The 17,614-nt window shown below is 55.7% G+C and overlaps 2 protein-coding genes across 5 annotated transcripts; one reads left to right on the top strand and one right to left on the bottom strand.

The window, feature by feature from the left end:
- Positions 1-30: 30 nt before the first annotated feature.
- Positions 31-14,658, bottom strand: HINFP (histone H4 transcription factor). Of its 4 annotated transcripts, XM_083808568.1 has the most exons (12): positions 14,521-14,658; positions 14,264-14,355; positions 10,838-10,932; positions 5,228-5,343; positions 3,803-4,029; positions 3,540-3,651; positions 2,949-3,101; positions 2,460-2,537; positions 2,246-2,366; positions 1,996-2,134; positions 1,668-1,792; positions 31-1,231 (listed from the first exon to the last, which is right to left on the bottom strand). In XM_083808568.1, the coding sequence occupies exons 4-12, from the start codon at positions 5,316-5,318 to the stop codon at positions 718-720; spliced, it is 1,560 nt and encodes a 519-aa protein (XP_083664694.1). In that variant the 5' UTR covers positions 5,319-5,343; positions 10,838-10,932; positions 14,264-14,355; positions 14,521-14,658; the 3' UTR covers positions 31-717. The 4 variants fall into 4 exon arrangements, with proteins under 4 accessions (XP_083664694.1, XP_083664695.1, XP_083664692.1 ...); XM_083808569.1 differs by lacking the exon at positions 10,838-10,932; XM_083808566.1 differs by lacking the exons at positions 10,838-10,932; positions 14,264-14,355; positions 14,521-14,658 and adding an exon at positions 6,636-6,802.
- On the top strand, positions 6,810-16,044 carry POU2AF2 (POU class 2 homeobox associating factor 2; the record flags this gene model as incomplete). The annotated part of the gene is made up of 5 exons (XM_083808599.1): positions 6,810-7,385; positions 10,066-10,175; positions 13,886-13,928; positions 14,647-14,945; positions 15,643-16,044. The coding sequence occupies exons 1-5, from the start codon at positions 7,313-7,315 to the stop codon at positions 16,042-16,044; spliced, it is 927 nt and encodes a 308-aa protein (XP_083664725.1). The 5' UTR covers positions 6,810-7,312.
- Between the last annotated feature and the right edge of the window lie 1,570 nt (positions 16,045-17,614).

The following is a 17,614-nucleotide window of genomic DNA, read 5'->3' as shown; positions in this document are numbered from 1 at the left end:
ACGGGGCCGAAGCAGACACCGGACGCCAGCTGGCCTGGCACGCTGCCGTTTATTCGTCTCTCCAAAGCACGCCACCCAACCGGGAGCCCGAACCCCAACGTGGGGAGGAAACCCGGGGGAGAACAGAAGCACGAAGAAGGCTCCAAGCCCCCGGCGCTGCAGGGGAGCAGAAGCCTCTGAGGGAGAGCACCTGCAGCCCTCTCCTCCCCCCCCCCACCGAGATGGCTGCAGCGTAACGGGATCAGCAGCGCACGAGGATGCGCGGGGAAGTGATGATGAGGGCAGACGAGGAGCACGCCGCACCCTGGAGCACAAGGCAGGGGGAGAACGGGTCTGCAAAGGGCCTCATGCCTCCCCGGGTGAGCGATTCTGCCGCACATCACCTGCGTGGGGAGAGCCCGGCTGAGGACCGGGCCCAGCACAGCCCACAACGGGGCCGCGGCACCAGCGAGCGAACCTGGGTCAGGCTGAGACCAAACCCGGAGGCGTGAGAGGTCCCCAAAATAAAGAGAGAGCTCTTTCCAGCTAATTTTTGTGACCCATGGCCAGCGGAGACCAGTCCCTCTCCCCCGCCACGCCGCCCGGGCGGGTGGGAAGCCAGCCGGCGGCACGTGGGAGAAGCCACCTTCAACTTTTCTCCCCCGGGCACTTCCCAACCGCCCCCCGAACCCCAGCGGAGGCCCGGGACTTCCAGAGGCAGCGAGGCAGGCGAGCTGCTCACACGATCTGGATGCCCAGCTCCTCGGCCGTCTTCTGCAGGCGGTCCATGACGTTCTCCTCCAGCTCCGCGGGCAGCCCGCCGGGCTCCGCCAGCCGCTCCTCGGCCGTCGCGCCGTAGTACGCCGTCTCGCTCTCCCCGCGCTCGTCGGTCCGGCTCGCCGCGCGGACGACGGGGCTGGCCGGGGCGCCGGGCTCCCGCTCCGGGGACGGAGCAGCTCCCGGGAAGGCGCCGGGCAGCGCTGCCTCGGGGCCGGCAGCAGAGCGAGCCGCGGCGTGCTGCGGGGCCGCCTGCCGCTCACCCGCGCGGTTCTCCGCCGGGGAAGGCTCCGCGGGGGCCTCCAGGACGATGCCCCGCAGGTTGCCCTCGCCTTCGGACAGCACCACGCAGTCGGGGGAGCCATCCAGCGCCTCCCCCCGCTTCTCCCTGTCCTTCAGCAGCTGCTCCGTCAGCTCCACGCTCTCGTAGCGCACCAGCTGCAGCCTCATGTAGCCGTCCTCGTGTTCCTTGTACCTGAGCGCAAACAGGGTGGGGGTGACGAGCTGGCCACGCTGCAGACCTCCCCCCAGGAGAAGGGCAGCAGCCTGAAGCAGCAGCCAAGGAAGGAGAATCACATTTTGGGCTCCAAAGCCCGGCACTACGAGGGCTGTAGCAGCCAGGAGATGGATTTCTCTCTCCAGGGTGGGACACGTGGCCCCGCCGAGCTCGGAGGAGTCCCACGAGGCGCGGCTGCACCGCGCTGCCCACGCTAACCTCTGCCCCGCTGCTCCGCCACTGTGCTGAACCCCACCGAAAACTTGCCGCCCCGCGCCTCCCAACCGCCGGGAGATGGGGCTGGAGCACGCCACAGGCAGGTGCCAGCACCCAGGCGCTGTCGGGTCACCTTGCCGGCTCCAGGACGCAGCCCGGCTGCCTCCTGCACTCGAGGGGAGCTAAAGGTGTGCGGTACCTGAAGCGGGGATGCCCCGAGGGCCACTTGAACTGGTGTTTCTTCCTGAGGTGGACGGTGAGGTTGTTCCCACGCGTGAAGCACTTGTCGCAGACGTGGCACTTGTAGCGGGGCTCCGAGTCACCCTGAAGGGCAGAGAGGGGGACGTAACCGCCCCGCGAGCGAGCAGGGAGGGAGGAATCGGGTTCCCCGACGCTGACACGAGGCGGCACCGCAGCTAGAAAGAAACGCAACCTGCCCTCACGCTCCTGCAGGCTGGGGCTGCGTGTGAATTTAGTGGGTTTTTTGTTTTGTTTTCGTCTCATGCTTCTGGAGAGCAGGGCCCTACCTCGTGGACCTTGCGGTAGTGCAGCTTGATGGAGCAGAGGGAGCGCGCGGTGAAGCTGCACGCCTCGAACTCGCAGCGGTAGGCTGGCTCCTTGCTGTGTGTGTCCAGGTGCTTCCTCAGGTCGATGAGATTCTTGCAGCTACAAGGAAACGATTGAAGGAAGCAGGCTGGGTACCGTGCAGGGCAGAGTCGGGCCTCTGGGCGCTTTTCTGGCACCGGGCTGGGAGGACGGCAAAGCCCCGGCCCTCACCTGTAGTCGCAGTAGTCGCACTTGAACGGCCGCTCCTCGCTGTGCCGAAAACGGATGTGATTGCGCAGGGAGGAGGGCAGCGGGCAGGTCATGTCGCACAGCGGGCACTTGTAATGGTTCACTGCGGGGAGAGACGGGGGGGGAAACGTCAGCGCGGGGCAGGGGGAGAGCGGGCGCTTCGGAGCTCGGCTGGGAGAAGGAGCCCTCTTCTCACCGTGGTTCCTCATGTGGTCGCGGAGCAGCCTCTCTGTGGCGAACCTCTTGGAGCAGTGAGAGCACTGAAACCTCTGCTCTGCAGCGTCAGGGCCGGGGAGGAAACGGAGGGGGCGGTGAGAAACGAGATCAAAGCACAGGGAACAGCCCCAAGGGCGGCACGCGAGACAAAGGGGTCGTTACAGCCGAGCTGGGAACCCTCCTCTCCAGCGAGGAACAGCAGACACAAAGCCAACCCAACAAACAAACAGACAAAACACGTGCAAGGACCAGGCCGCCTTCATTTTGCGCAGCCTCTGGCCGGCCTCCAGCCCTCCTGCCTCTGCCGCACGCCGCTTCTCAGGCTCTTCAGTGTCTTAGCTCCCGGTCCACAGAGAAGGCAGGCTGTCTCAAAGCTCCCCACGCCCGACCCTTTTGCTCCCCGGGCCCAGGCAGCCCCGGCAACCCAACCGCCTGCCCAGGGGGCTGCTCCCCGCCCGCAGCAGCTTACGGTCCAGCGCAGTCTGACGGCGGATGTGGTCGAAGAACTTGGTGTTGTTGGCGAACATCCCGCCGCAGGTGGGGCACGCCACCACCTTCTCCTGCGTGTGGCTGCGCAGGTGCTCCCGCAGCTTGCAGCGCCCTTTGAAAGAGCAGTCGCAGTCTGCACAGAGAGGAGAGAACGCCGTGAGGGTCCCCCACAGCAGGGCTCAGCGGGGTAAGCGTCCACAGCCCGGCTGAGCGGCAGGCTCCTTGGAAGACGCAGCGGGATGGGAGCGCTGGTGTCCAGCTGCCGCGGGCCCCCTGGCACCACAAACATTTAAGGCAATTGCACGCACGCAGAAGCGAGAAATTATTTTAAAAATCTAACTGGAACCTTTACTCTTATGTAGCAATTAACCTTAAGTGAAAAGTTCAATATCAAACACCCTGATAAATCCCCTGAAGGAAACCTTACAGCAGCATCATTAGGATTATACAGGCGCTCTTTAGGTTTCAGAGCTCTCTGAAACCGTGCAAGGCATGCAGAACCCTCCTGCACAACCCCTGCAGCCCAGCCCCACGCCAAGCTCCCCGGAGCAGCCCCGCACGCCCCCGATACCCTTCCAGCCGCAGAGCACCACGTGGTTCTCCTTCCCGGCTGCCTTGTACTCCGAGCAGAAGCTGTGGTCCTCCACGTGCCGATAGAACCACTCGGGATTATCGAACGACCTCTGTGGGGGAGGAGGGACAGGCAGAAGAGGGTGAGATGATCACGCTGGCCTCAGCCTGCGCGCAGCAGGCACTCTTACACAGGTACGCGCAGAACCGAGAGGCAAGGGAACGGCAGCTCCCCTTCCCTGGGCCGCCGCGCGGTGCCCTCACCTCACAGTACTCCCACAGGCAGAGGAAGTTCTCCTGGATCTCGGGGATGATGTTGCGGCTCTGGAAGTCCAGCTGGCAGCGGCTGACGTCCGGCTGGGCCCGCAGGGCGCGCAGCCCCCACTGCTTCAGCTTGGTGTGGTAGCAGTGGAAGTAGACATGGCGCACCAGGTCGGCCGGGCTCTCGGGGGAGCAGAAGCCACACTCCTGCCACAGGCACGTGTACTCCTCTATAAAAAAAGCCAGAAAACAGATTAAAAGCTTAACAAAAAACCCCAAATACGGACGTTGTTGGACAGAACTCCCCCGGGGCGGCCCCTCACCCAGCGGGTCCACCTCGTCGCGCCGCTCCCCGGGCAGGTGGTGCCGCAGGTGCTGGGCCACATGCCCGCAGAACTCCTCCATGGCGGCGGCCGCGTAGGAGCAGGCGGCCCACTCGCAGCGCAGCACCACCGCCTCCCTCACGGGCGCCATGGCGGCCAACCGCGGCCCAGGCCCGGCCCCACACGGGGGGCGCCGGAACGCAACGGACCGCGCCCCGACGGCCAGCCAATGGAAGCCGCCCGCCCGTCAGCCGCCGGCCAATCGCAGCGCGGGGCGCGGAGCCGCGCGTACTGCCGAGGAGAGGGGGCGGGCGGGAAGCGGAGCTGGGTCACGAAGGTTCCGGGCAAAAATCCGCCCCCCCCCCCCCCCCCCAAAACCCGAAAACCCAACAGGGCCGCGACCCCCCGGCACCGGCCCAGGGCTGCCCGAGGAGCCCCTCAGCACCGTCATCGTGGGCAAAAAGTTATGCATGTCTGCCCTCCTCCACACATCTCTCACCCCCCTCATAACATGGATATAGGGCAGGATACGGCCCTGTGCAACGTTCACCCATCATCACCTTGCTGGCTCGTTGGCATCGCCCAGCTCAGACCCCAGTGGAATCATTAGGGTTGGAAAAACCCTCCGAGATCACCTGGTCCAACCATCCCCTACCACCAATGTCACCCACTAAGCCACTTCCCTAAGCACCACGTCCAACCTTTCCTCAGACACCCCCAGGGACGGTGATGCCACCACCTCCCTGAGCAACCCGTTCCAACGCCTGACTGCTCTTTCTGAGAAGAAATGTCTCCTCATTTCCAACCTGAACCTCCCCAGCTTGAGGCCATTCCCTCTAGTCCTATCGCTAGTTACCTTTGAGAAGAGGCCAACCCCCAGCTCCCCACAGCTTCCTTTCAGGCAGAGATCAATAAGGCCTCCCCTGAGCCTCCTCTTCCCCAGACTAAACAACCCCAGTTCCCTCAGCTGCTCCTCACAGGGCTTGTGCTCCTCAGTGTGCAACACAAGCCCAGACCTGCACAGGATGACGAGTGCAGTCCTTCGGGACTGCAGCAGGACCAGCTCACACCTGGGCTTGGTAATCTCGTACCCTAGGCTCCATACCTGGCATGTTAGGGTTTTTGGTGCAGGTCCTGGCTCTTGCAGCAGCAGAAGGCAAAGATTGGCACAGGCTTTGCAGCTGCCACAGATTCATTTCAACGCCTCCAGGGCAAATGCCGCTGCCGTTGTCAAAAAAAACACAAATTCATCTCAGTGCACACGCTTACAATCTAAATACACACATCTGGGCATCCTGGCCAAACACAAAACACAAAACCCATGCTATCCATCGGTATTATGTTGCCGCTGTGAGACAATGTGACATATTCTCTTTACCCATTAATGAAAAGACAGATTGAAATGACAGTTTGAAATAAACAAATATGCATTGAGTATTGCATCTGCTGCTCCAGGCTTTTGTAGTAGAGAACAGAGACGCAATTCTTAGAACGGTTTGCTTTGGCACAGGTAAATACCATGCTAAAACAGAATGGGACTGTATAAAACGTGCCATAAAAAGGTGCCTTGTCAATACACAATTGCTTCCATAACTCCTATTGTACACACGGTACATGCCTAAATCCACTAAATAATATAGAAAATCTGGATCTGATGCTTTTTCAAAGGAAAATGCAAGTTAAGGGATGGATTCCCTCTAAAAGAAGGCTGAGTTTTTATTTTATCTCTGTTTAATTATTTTCTGCAGGACCTGTTGTTGTTTTCAGTGTAATTGTTTTGTAATCAGTACAGAAAACACCTGGACTGGCTAGATAGCACAAAGCTATTAGCTTGAACAGGGCTTGGCTTTAACTTGTGAATCCTAAAGTATATAAATATCTGGCACAGGAGACAAAACTGGATGGGAAGCCTGCCAGGAAGCAGGTGGCAAACTAAGCTTATTGCTGACAAGGCAAAGACAACTCTTCTGTTGGGACCTCACATCTGCCCACGCTTCCCTGCCCTGCCTGGTGCCTCCTGCCCTTGTAACACCTGTCAGCACCGCGCATACCAGGTGGGGGCAGCCAGGGACAGTCTGGCCAAAATAAGACTTGTCCATGGAGAGGGCAAATATACACGGTCTAAAACTCCGTTCACAGGAGCTAGGGTTTTCCAAGAGACTGTGGAATGTCCTCTTGGTCCTGAGCACTGCATCTGAGCAGGCAGAACACCCGAATCGTTCTGAAAGTTGGGAATTCTGTACATTGGGAATTACCTGTGAATTTATTTCAGCTCTGCCTTCCCTACTTTCCTTCATGACCTGATCAGATCAGCCTTTGCCAGCTGCTGCCCTTTATATTTTACTTTTCTTCTAAAGGAAAAGAATAATTACACTTAATAGTAATAATAATAGTAATAATAATAATAATAATAACAGCCTTCCTCAGGAAGTCAGTTCACGTGACAGGCCAAATTCATCTCTGGGCCAACGCAAGGGAGAGCACACAGAATTATAAAGAGAGACAGATCTTACCTAACAGACCCGCAAGCTGGCAGCAGGCTCCACAAGGAGGAATATTTAATTATGAGGAATCCAATGGCGCCAGTTTTGCCCTGCTCATGTAAGATGAGCACAGTAATGCCATGTACCAGCCCACTCTGCACACAAAATGCTCCAGAGATCATCTGCCTCACTGCAGCCTGTCCTCAACGCATTGCTAGGCTGTGCTAGCTGCGTCGCAGGAAAATGGCTCTCAGAGAATTTGTGTAATGCCCAGGCTGGCCTGTGAGGTCCCAGACAGACAGTCCTACTTCCTGAGTATGACTTGTGTGCATCTTCACCTGCACATGGACATTTCAGATTTACAGACAACACTTGTTTCCAGCTTGTTCTCCCACCCATGAAGGGATGGCCCATCTCTGCAAGACTTACCAGCCTTTCACCTGAACCAAACATTTTCCATTGATGAACTCAGCTCAGTTTTCATCCATGAACTGTCAGCTCAGACAGGAAAGAGACCCACTGAGAATGATCCACACTGACCATGCAAATCGGAGCGATACACACATCAAGAGATTTGCATTTAAGCAAATCCCAAACAAGGTATTGTGGAGACATCACTAAATTGTAGAAAATATATTTCCATCAGGCTCAGCTGGAACTTTATCAGTGGAGAATGAGCACTGACTTCACTCTGCTCTGGGAAGCTCATGACAGCCCTTCTCCAAACTCCTGCAGAATCTGAGAGCTGGGACTCGTCACCAGTGATCGCAATGGAAACAGGTGAGTCTCGGCACCTTGACTTTCCAAAAGCATAAAGATGCAGCAGCATGATGGAAATATTGGGGAAAGAATATATCGTGCCATCCTTGGGCTCAAGTTAAAACAACGCAGAAAGGAGAATTGTCTAAAATCAGCATATGATACCTTTGCTATTCCAAAAATTTAACAATATTTATTTGAATATTCAGCCTTCTCTAAACCAAATTCAATTTTATTTTCAATATTTTTTTCCAAGAGGCAGTTATGCCAAAGCGATGTGAAATACAATCTAATTTACTTGAAAAATTACATCAACTCTGGCCTAAATTAGTATTTTCTTCCCTGATGCTGCCAAGAGCAGGATTATGTGGGGTTCTAATAGCTCGGCATCCGATCCTGCTGAATAGCATGCCAAGTTATTTTACTTGCATGTGCTGGGCTGCTTTGTTAAAAAAGGGGTTTGAGGACAGACAGAGCCCTTATATTGCTTACTTATTCTTTGTCTCAAATTCTTATAACTGTGGGTGTATGAGTGAAGAAACTTCAACAGCACAGCACCCTTGTGTAAAGGATGTATGGAAGTGTTTTTGAAGTGTTTTTAGACTGCAGTAAAGATGTTAGGGAACCAGGACTGCAGAAGTGCAGAGCATCGGACAGCAGCTGGAAATGGTCACAGAAGCAAGGTCAGTTAACAAAGATGTTGCAGGATTTGGCAATAGCAGGCTGATGAACAAAGGAATGAAAGCGGGCCACGGCTTTTCTAACAATGCTATTTTAGAGGTATCTCCACTCTGAAAATTAAATATGAGCATACTCATGGCTGGGGTCCCTCTGCCAAAGTTCCGTGCTGAATCAAGGCCTGAGTCTTCCACAGGACGCAGCCAGCAACAGCTGCCTGAGTTACTGGAGGCAGCAAACCATGGTGGAGCCCAGTGAGCTGTGCTCTGCAGTTCTGGCTCATCCATCAAATTGCAGTGCTGTATCTCTAAAGGAGCTCACACAAAGATTCTGATGCAGCAAGTATAGCTGTTTCTGCCACTTAATGCCTGCTCTGCCAGAGATTCGGAACCCCAGCTACCAGCACGGGTACCCCTGCTTCCAACTCCTCTCAGTAAAAAAGAGCCCAGAAAAGTGGCTACAGGAGGGACGCTTCTTTGGGCCACAGACAAGAGCCAGTCTCTGTATACAGACAAATTTCTTTCAACCTCAAGAGTATTATATCCATTGCTGGCTGTGTCCTGGCTTACCCAGAGATGCTGGCTGGTCAGCATTCAGACTGTCTTCAGCCCTGTTTAGACTATTTTGATCATAAGCTTTTTTGGGGCAGTGTCCTTGCAATGTGTTTGCCTCATGTCTTGGCTGAAGGCTCTCTCTGGTCAGTATTCAAACACCAAAACCAAACTGCAGTTGCCCCAGAATTGCAATTGCTATGCCCAACAGAAAACATCTGGGGTAACCCCAAGCCAGCATTGAGATTGTGTTGCTTCCACCCTCTTCCTCTTCCCTTTGTAAGCCCCCTGTACGTATCTTAGTGATATGGTTTAGTGGAGGTCTTGTTAGTGCTAGGACAGAGGTTGGACTAGATGATCTTGGAGGTCTCTTCCAACCTAGACAATTCTGTGATTCTGTATGTGCACCTGGGGATACTGTGCCTCACGAATCAAAGTGATAAATGGAGCCAAATGGCACTTCCTGAAAAGCAGGCGGGCAAAATGATAAATCACAATTTCAGACAAACATCAGCTGCGGAATGGCTGTTGGTGCTCCCTCAGGAGAGCACAGCTTTGTGTTTTCCAAGGGATTAACTTCAAACTTCAGTTTTTCTCTGGAATACTCCAATAAAAGCCCATCTGGACACTCCTCCCTGGCTCCGCAGGTGCGAGCTCTGTGCGGCGCAGCCCGTTGGCCGGGATAAAAGAGCTCCCCTGGAACTGCTCCCCGTACCGCTCTGCCCTCGCTTGTGTCAGAACACCTGTACACAAGGCAGATAGACCTCAAAGCTTTTTCCAGGCAAGGGAAGAGGACAGATGCTTTGCACCAGAAGTCACACAGACCTTACGTACAGGTTCTGCTGGATTCCAGGTAGCTTGAGAGAACAGGCAGGACTGCCATCAGGGTGACATGGCTGAGACCGTACCCTTCTTTTCCTTTCATGGTATCTTCACAACCTAATTCACATCACCAATTAGAGAGGTCAGTCCCACCATTTGGGCTACTTCTGCCTTTGCTGCACTGAGATCAAAACTATCTCAGCCCCCAGAGCGATGTGCTGAAAGCCAGCAACTCCAGAAGGGCACCGAGGAGCTAAACCACAGCATCTCTGCTGGAAGCAAGCAGGGCTGTACCACTAAATCAAATTTTGCTGATCCAAAGGGGAAATGTAGGAGCCCCCAGGCACTCTAAAAAAAAAAAAAGGCTAAAGGCTAAAGCCACCAACCAGCCTGGCACTGATGGAGCTGCACATAAACCTCATGGCACCCAGTGCTAACTGCAGGGCAGGGCACCTCAGTCTTTGTTCTCTGCAGATGAGCAGCCCTCACTGCGGGGCTCCTAAGGGATGGTTTTGCATGAATAATAGCAGTCTTACTTGCTGCCTCCCTAACTTGGTGTAGAGGCAGGGAATTTGCTTCTTCCATAACAACCTCTTCCGCCTACTCTCTGCCTTTGCTGAACTCCTCTAACACTTCTCTCATTCACTTAGTTACTACAGATTTTGGCAAGCGAGTGTACCAAGGAGTGCGAGTGAAACACACAGTCAAAGACCTTCTTGCTGAAAAGCGATCCAGGCAGAGCAGTGGCTCCTGCTTCAGTGTAAGTCAGCTTTGTTTATTTGTTTGTTGTTTGTTGTTTTTTTTTTTTAAAAAAAAACAGAAGTCAGTCCATGTAATCCTCTAGTTTAAAGAGCATTTGCATTGAGTGCAGGGCACTGCCAACATCAGGAGGGAATGGTGAAAACGTTTACACCACTGTTTTCCCCCAAGAGATCACAGATGGTTCCTTGATTTTTCCACATCGGTGAACCTTTGAGGAACTGAAGTTGCAGCGTATGTATATTTAGCAAATCAGTAACGCTAAATTTCCCATTCCTTTCACATCCTGCGTATGACACCTTCCCAAGTCAGCTTGCTTTCTCACCAGCTACATTTGAACAGCTGAGCGCCGCAGAAATAGATGATCTTCCCTGAATGTTGTGCTCCTTCCAGCTCCTCTCTCTGGCATACCCAAGTGCCAGGGGAAACGCAGTGATGTTATGGTCTGGAAAGAGGCCAAACATCAGCTTGTAAGAGGTGATGTCTTTCTCAAGTGGTTCTATGGCAACAGGAAGCCTAAGTGAAATTATAGTACGCTACGTTGTTTTTTTTCTGGAATAGCCATACAAGCAATGGTGTCCCAGAAGGGGCACAATACTGCAGGTGCCAGCACGGGGCACCCAGAGGCACTGTAAGCCACTTGCTGGGTGCTTGAGGTCTCACCTTTATCAGGCAGCAGCACCTCGCTTCCAGGCTGACCGGCAGCAGCGGGGCCTCTGACAGAAGAGGAGATGTAGCCAAGCTGCTGAAACTGGGTCCTGCAAGGAAAGGGTGGGAGCAGAGACCTGAATTACTGACAGCAGAAAACGGATTTTAGGAGTTCTGATGCTGTTTGCATTCACTGAACAACCAGATCCTTGTTGAGGACTATCATGCTTCACTTGCTCCCTTTCCGGAGGCAGCAGCTTTTTTGTTTAGCACCTCAACGTGTCCAACTGCCGGCCCTAGGGACTGTAAAACACACGCTACTTGCTTTATTGCCCCTTGCTTTATATTCCAGAGCTAGGTAGTTGTGTGTCTATCTAATGCAAAATTCGCCCTATTGCTAATTCCCCGTGATAGACAAAAAATTATTGTGCAGGGCAAACATCCGTATTTGCTGGAACATATCATGAAAAGAACAACTGTAAGAGCAGCTCTTTATCTGACAGGTAACATAAGCCAGAATCAAAGCAAACAGCAGATGACTGAACACCCCTTTGTATATTTATGATGCGGTGTAATTTAGCTGCATCTTTTGTCTGAATACGATCTTTGCTCTGAAATCAGTAAATCCTTGCCGTGCAAGGGAAGGTCTGCGGAGCTGAATCAAGCTTCTGAGGAAAGGTCGTTGCCCATCAGAGGGCAGCTGATGGGCTGTTTACTGAGGCAGCAGAACCATTTCCGGACATTCAGGCGTGACACACATTAAACGATAGAAAAACAGTTTGTACCATGGTGAAAACCACACAGTCTGGGCATCTGAATTCCCATCAACTGCAGGGCCAAAGGACTCAGCCCTGGGCTCCGGGGAGGGTCTGACACTTCTCCTTTGGCTCACTGCGGACAGAGGCATGACCCAGCTGTCACCCTTTGTATGATAAAAGACTTAAACCACATTCTTGTCTCAGGCAAGGACACTGGTCAGTGCACAGACGAGCACAGCAGCAGTCAGAGGCTTGTGGCCAGCAAGGCACTTTTATTAACCCAGGGCACCTGGGCTCCCCATTGCAGGGCCAGGGCCATAACACTCTCAAGTTGACCTGCATCCTTTTTACCCCTTTTTTTCCCCATTTTACTGCCCCAAGGCAGCCCTGTAGCTGAACACGCCTGAGCTCCCGAGGTGAAGCAATGCAGCTGGGGGCCAGGCTTATCAGCAGCTGAACATGCTGCGGGCTCAAGTGATGCTGAACAGGCGCGCTGACGTGTTGCAGAAGACCCAGCTAGCCCAGTCCCACAGCGCTGAAAGGAAGTAATGCAGGGAGGAAATGGACTAATGGGCTTAAATTAAGCCGAGCCATTCATCACCTGATAAGGAGCCAGGAGGCAATGGAAACATAGGGCCCTGCAAGTCTGCGGGTGCTTGCTACAGAGAAAGCCAGGGGTGGGCAGCTGCGGAGGATCTTGTAATTGAATTAAGGCAGGTAAAGCCCTCACAGCTAACACCAGCTCTGCAGCTAGCCTTCACAGGGGTGTGCCAAAAATGCCTGTGACACTGTTTCAGTGGCTGCTGAACAGGCAGGATCAAGGATTTACTCAGATGTACCACAGATTTGAAATGCTCCATAACAGAGGATGCCCAGGGACCTCCCCATTCCCCCAGCAAAACACCCCAGCTCTCCTCACCGCAGCCCTTCTCTGCTAGCTGCGCCTCCAAACGCAGGCAGGGCACAGCGCTGCTGGTCCCTTACATCTCAAAGGCAATATTAGGGGTGCCAGGTGACAGTTCTGGGAATGTTTCTTGCTAAGACTGGGGTCTGAACACTTGTGCAGGAGGCTGCACCATCACCTTCAGGCAAAGATTCCTCTTCAGTGAACGCAGCCAGCCAGCAGCAGGATGCTGTGGCCACGGGCAGGCAGAGGAAGTGGTGGGGAAAACGCCCTGGAGCAGGAGAAGGGATCACCAAAACGGCACGCATGCAGCAGGAGGGGTGTCTGCTGACACCAGATTTGCATGGGGTGGCCTCAGCTCCGCAGGGCGCCGCATTGCCAGCGAGGATCCTCGCTGAGGTCTGTGGCCAGAAGAGGCTCAGCCTTAGGCAGGTGCAAGCCCCGGCCCTGCAGGATGAGCGCTCATCTGCCCGCAAGCCCAAGGGCTCCTTCCTGCCACCTCCTGCGCCCCAGTGACTCCTGTGGGCTCAGGGCTCATTTCCATGACGGAGCAGGGAGCAGCTGCAAGCCTCCCCTGGCAGTAAAAGGAAGTCTTAGCACTGGCAAATTTAATTCAAATCTAAACCTCTAAATTTGGTTGCTTGCTATGGCAGGAACCTCCTGTTTGCACTATGCAAACTGGAAATAGCATGGCACCATCGCAGCCACGGGCACCGCAGGTCCAGAGGGCTGGAGGCAGACCTTGGCACTGCCCCGTGGACGAGCTCTGCCCCAGAGGAGCAGGTGCCTGTGCCACAGTGCCCTGTAAGGAATTAGCCACCCCGAGCACCGGGGTTGCTCAGGGCTAATCCTCCATTACCTTGGGGCCAAGACACCGCTGTTATTATTGTTCTCAGCGTTACTGTACCACCCAAAGAGGAGCCAGAGACAGCTGCCTTCCCTGCACAGCTCCCCAGGAGCCAGCTGAGGAGGCTCCATGGCAGGGAAGCACAATGCGGCAGAGCCAGGCTCACATGTGGGCAGCACAGAGCTGACCTGTTTTGACCAGCCGAGGACCTGTACACAAATTTTTTGGGACCTGTTTTACTCTGACACCAAAGTAACCGCTCAGCATTGTGGCTGCATTAAGGGACGGTGCAGTACATGAGAAAGAAGTCAGTTATCTTGGTATTTCTACTGTTATCAGCTCTGTCCAAGACCTTTGAAATCTCTTCTTAGCCTACATCTGCTAATACCTCAGAGGCCCCAGGCTTGAAATCTTGAAGTTAATCTCTTCATACTGATAACGCCAAGGCTCAAACAGTACATCACAGCTATGCCAGCACCTTCCCAAACTACAAGCTCAGAGAACTACCTTACTTTGAAAATATTTTTTTTTTAATGCATCTTTATGTTTTGCAGGGCAGCACCAGCACACCACAGTCATCTTTTGTCCAAATGCCAGGTGAGGTTTTCCCCTACCAATAAATACCTTCTGTGGGGGTTGGACAGAAGATAGTGCTCCTCCAGAGGTGAGAGGTGAAGAAAGGAGCACAGGAACAGGGCCACCCCTTTGAGAAAGCCTAGGAGGAAAGTATTTGAAAGAGCCAACACACAAGCAGTGGTCTGCTAGAAGGCCCCTATAGTCTTGCGTGAAAGTCCCAAAGGGAGGCAGAGGTAATTACAGCAGCTCCACATCTTTTGATGGAGATACCACTTGGTGAACCCCCTTCTGCCAACCTCTGCACCTTCCAGTTTCCACTGGAGCTGAAGAGAGAAAGCACAAAAGCAGCAACTGACCTGTGCTGTTTCTTGAGCTCCTGGGCAGGAACAGGGAAGCACACCTGGAACAGAGGCAGGAGGTTTTACAGCCTCTAATCCACTTCTTCCCCCTGCAATTGTGGCAGAACAAGGAAAAAACAAAGACCTCATATTTAAAGCTTCCCCAAACACGTTTGGTTTGCTGCAGGTGGAGGTGATCTGCTGGATCAGGGGCAGCCCAGGGTGCTAAAAGCCTTGGGCAGGTACACCTGCTTCACATCAGGGTTGACTCCTACCTGGGGAGGTGCAGGAAAGGACAGGGCTCTGCTTGGCACCTAGGGAGGTGCCCGTGGCTCTGCAGCTCCCCAGGTGCTGTTGGTGTGGTTTCCCTTTAGCCATCCCTTTTTTTCTGACCGCCACAGGTTCCCCTACCACGGCTGGTTACTACGGAGTCAGGAGATCCTTCACAGCTGACTTGGATTTCCACAACACAAAGCAGTTTGTCAGTGATGCCTATTCGTCCCCGCTGGGGTCCAAGCCCTTCACGTGCGATTCCTCCACCACCCAGGGCTACCCAACGCTTCTGGACCCGTATCTCCCCGAGCAATATGGCGATTTCCGTAGCGCTCCCCTCACGCCTGGTACCAGCTCCTTCTTCAGCCCTTCTTCACTGCCCCCTCTCCTGCCATCCTTCCCCAATGACACAGCGCATTTCCTACTAGTGAGTGACTCTGCGGTTCTCAGCCCCCCCATGAGCAATTACCCGATTGAAGCTGGGGTTAAGTCAGGGGGTCCCATGTGGGAAGGAAATGGCCACTGCACGAGGCAGCCCCAGCAGAATACACGGCGGATGGGGCAGGGCTGAAAGGGAATGATTTTTCTCTTTGCTCCCATCTCACGGCCCCTTTCCCTGTTGGAGAGTGGCTGCTAAATACATGATCTTCCCTGCTCCCAAAACAACAGCTCCGTTAAGCTCCTGAAATTTTCTAGAAACATCCTTTGTTGGCTCCAGACAGCTGCCTACCCCTTCCCTATTTCCCTACCCCAACGCCATCCCTTTCCTTACCCCATTCCTACCCCTACCCCTATCCCCATCCCTACCCCAATCCATGTCCCTATCCCTATCCCTGCTGCTTCCCAGGAGCCAGCTGGCTCACGCCGCAGGGCAGAGCTCCTGGGCGCTGTAGGATCAGGGCTGGTCAGTGCACTGGGAGCCTGTGCCCAGCTTGGCCCACCGCTCACAGCACGGGTGTTTCCTTCCAGCAGTTTTAACACTGGAAACCCTTGTGAGTGTTCCCAGCCAGGCTTGGGGCGGGGGGAGTGTGGCATGGTGACGCCGGGCTAGGTATGCCATCCCCTCCAGGACAATCTTTAAACCTCACAGGTCTCCCTCGCCTTCTCTCCCCGCTTCCCTGCAGAGAGAGCCGTGGGAGCAGACCTCTCCTGACAGCCTGGGCCAGTCGGACGCCGCATGCTCAGAGCCTCCGCAGGCGCTGCCCGCAGGCACCGGGTGCCTCGCCTCGCACGAGCCCGGAGGCTCTTCCCCATACCGGAGCTCGGGCTGGACCCCGGCCGGCCCCGGAGCCCAGCCCTACCCCCTGCATCCCCTTGAAGATGCCCACTACTCGCCCAGCTACGCCGCCACCTCGCCCTACTCCTTCTCGCCCTTCGTCACCGCGGCAAGCGAGCTCGCCTCCAGGATGAGCCACCTCTCGCCGGAGCCGCCCGCGGAGCTGCCGCCCCTTCACGATAACTCTGCCTGGGCGAAGGAGGATGGAAGTCCCGTCTGGGGCACGTACGAAGGCCGGAGAACTTACTGAGGAGAGACGAGAGCTGGAGGGAAGGGCAGGCGCTGACTGTTATTGAGGCAAATGAGCTACTCGCACGCTTTTTCCTAGCAGTTTCCTTCAGACAGAGGATGCTAACAACACGCAATGCTTCATGCTCTGGTTAGAGGTCACTGGATATACCACATCTAGCTTACAGGGGTGCTCTGGTGCCTTAGGAAAGCCATAGCTCACAGTCCCGCTGTGCTACAAGTAAAATACACAGCCTGAAAAATACCTGCACATTACTGGCCTGTACTGCAAGGACAGATCTCAGGTACTCGCCTTCAGATGCTGAGAAAACAGGTCTCGCCGAACCTTAAACTACACCCACAGAGCGGTGTCACCAAAAGAGGGCTGGGGAGCGAGGCAGGGGCTGGGGGAAGCCCTCATCAATAGCATAATGGTGCCTCACCTGCCCCAGGAGCAGCCACCAAAGGCTCTGTGGGCTCCAGGAGCTGCCTGCACCTCGCAGGGCTGCCATGGGGGACCCAGCCGACCTGCAGTCCCGGTGCCAGGCCGGGCTGCCACGGCCACTAGAGGTAGCTCTGCACACACACAAACACGGTCCCGCACACACACCACAGCCTTCTGCACCCTCTTCGCCCCCATCTTGCCCCTCACCACCAAAAGCCTCCCTGAGGGACCCAGGGCCTGAGAGGGGGCGGTGATGGGGTGGCTGAAGGCGCTGCTCGCCCTTTCTCCTCAGACCCTGGGGCTGGGTGGGCACTGGGAGCCCCCCGGCCCCCTCCAGGGACCAGGGCACAGCCTGGGGTCACAGGCTGCACGTCCTACAGCCCCGAGCACCCCTGCACAGGGGACCTGGGGACACGGCGATGCACCCACAAACAGGCAGCGGTGTTGGACCCCCATCAGCAACACTGTGTGGGGCTGCCAAGCGGGCCTGGCTGGTCCCTTTCCACAAAGCCCCCCCCTTACAGCCGCACAGCCATCCCCACTAGACAGCCCCCAGGCTGCTCAGAGCCCCTTCCAAGCCCCCCAGGCCACACTGTTGGCACCGGAGGACGGGCTGGGAGTGCTGCAGCTTTCAGGTGCCACCACACCGCCGGGCACAGCCCAGCCCCACCGCTGCACCCCAGCACCCCCCCTGGGCCGAGCCCCCCGCAGCCCCCGGCGTGCGGCCGCAGCCGGCCGGGAGCACCCAGCTCCAGCCCTGCCTTGGCTCCGCTCCCTGCTGCCGCTTCCTGATTCCCCAGCCCTGTTCAGACCCGTCCAGAAAAGCAAACCCCCGCGGCTCTGCGTGCCCCAAGCCCTCACCCACCCACCCCGCGGGCTGCACCTTTCTGTTTGCCCCGAGGGGGCCAGCAAAGCCCGGCCCAGGGATGGAGCCAGCAGCCAGGGCAGAGGCGCTGGAGGCGTCGGACCCACTCTGGCACTCGGCTCCTCACTGAAGCAGGGGCTCTGGAAACACTCCCAACCCCAGTCCATGCTGGAAAACCCCAAACGCCGTCCCTTCAGGGGGCTCCTGGCCACACTGGCTGCTGGTGGCCTCCTGGGGCTCAGCCCCCGCCACCAGCGCTCCAGGGGGAAGCATCCCCAGCAT

Source organism: Anser anser (assembly GCF_964211835.1).
Source record: "Anser anser genome assembly, chromosome: 22".
NCBI classification, from domain to species: domain Eukaryota; kingdom Metazoa; phylum Chordata; class Aves; order Anseriformes; family Anatidae; genus Anser; species Anser anser.
Note: the sequence above shows the minus strand (reverse complement) of the source record. Positions and strands in the feature narration are given on the sequence as shown.

Coding starts and splice junctions, on each gene's coding strand:
- HINFP (XM_083808566.1), bottom strand. CDS start 6,787: ATGATCTCTGGAGCATTTTGTGTGCAGAGTGGGCTGGTACATGGCATT. Junction 3,652..3,802: donor GCCTGTGGGAGTACTGTGAG/GTGAGGGCACCG, acceptor CCTCCCCCACAG/AGGTCGTTCGATAATCCCGA. Junction 2,367..2,459: donor CGACCACATGAGGAACCACG/GTGAGAAGAGGG, acceptor CTCTCCCCGCAG/TGAACCATTACAAGTGCCCG.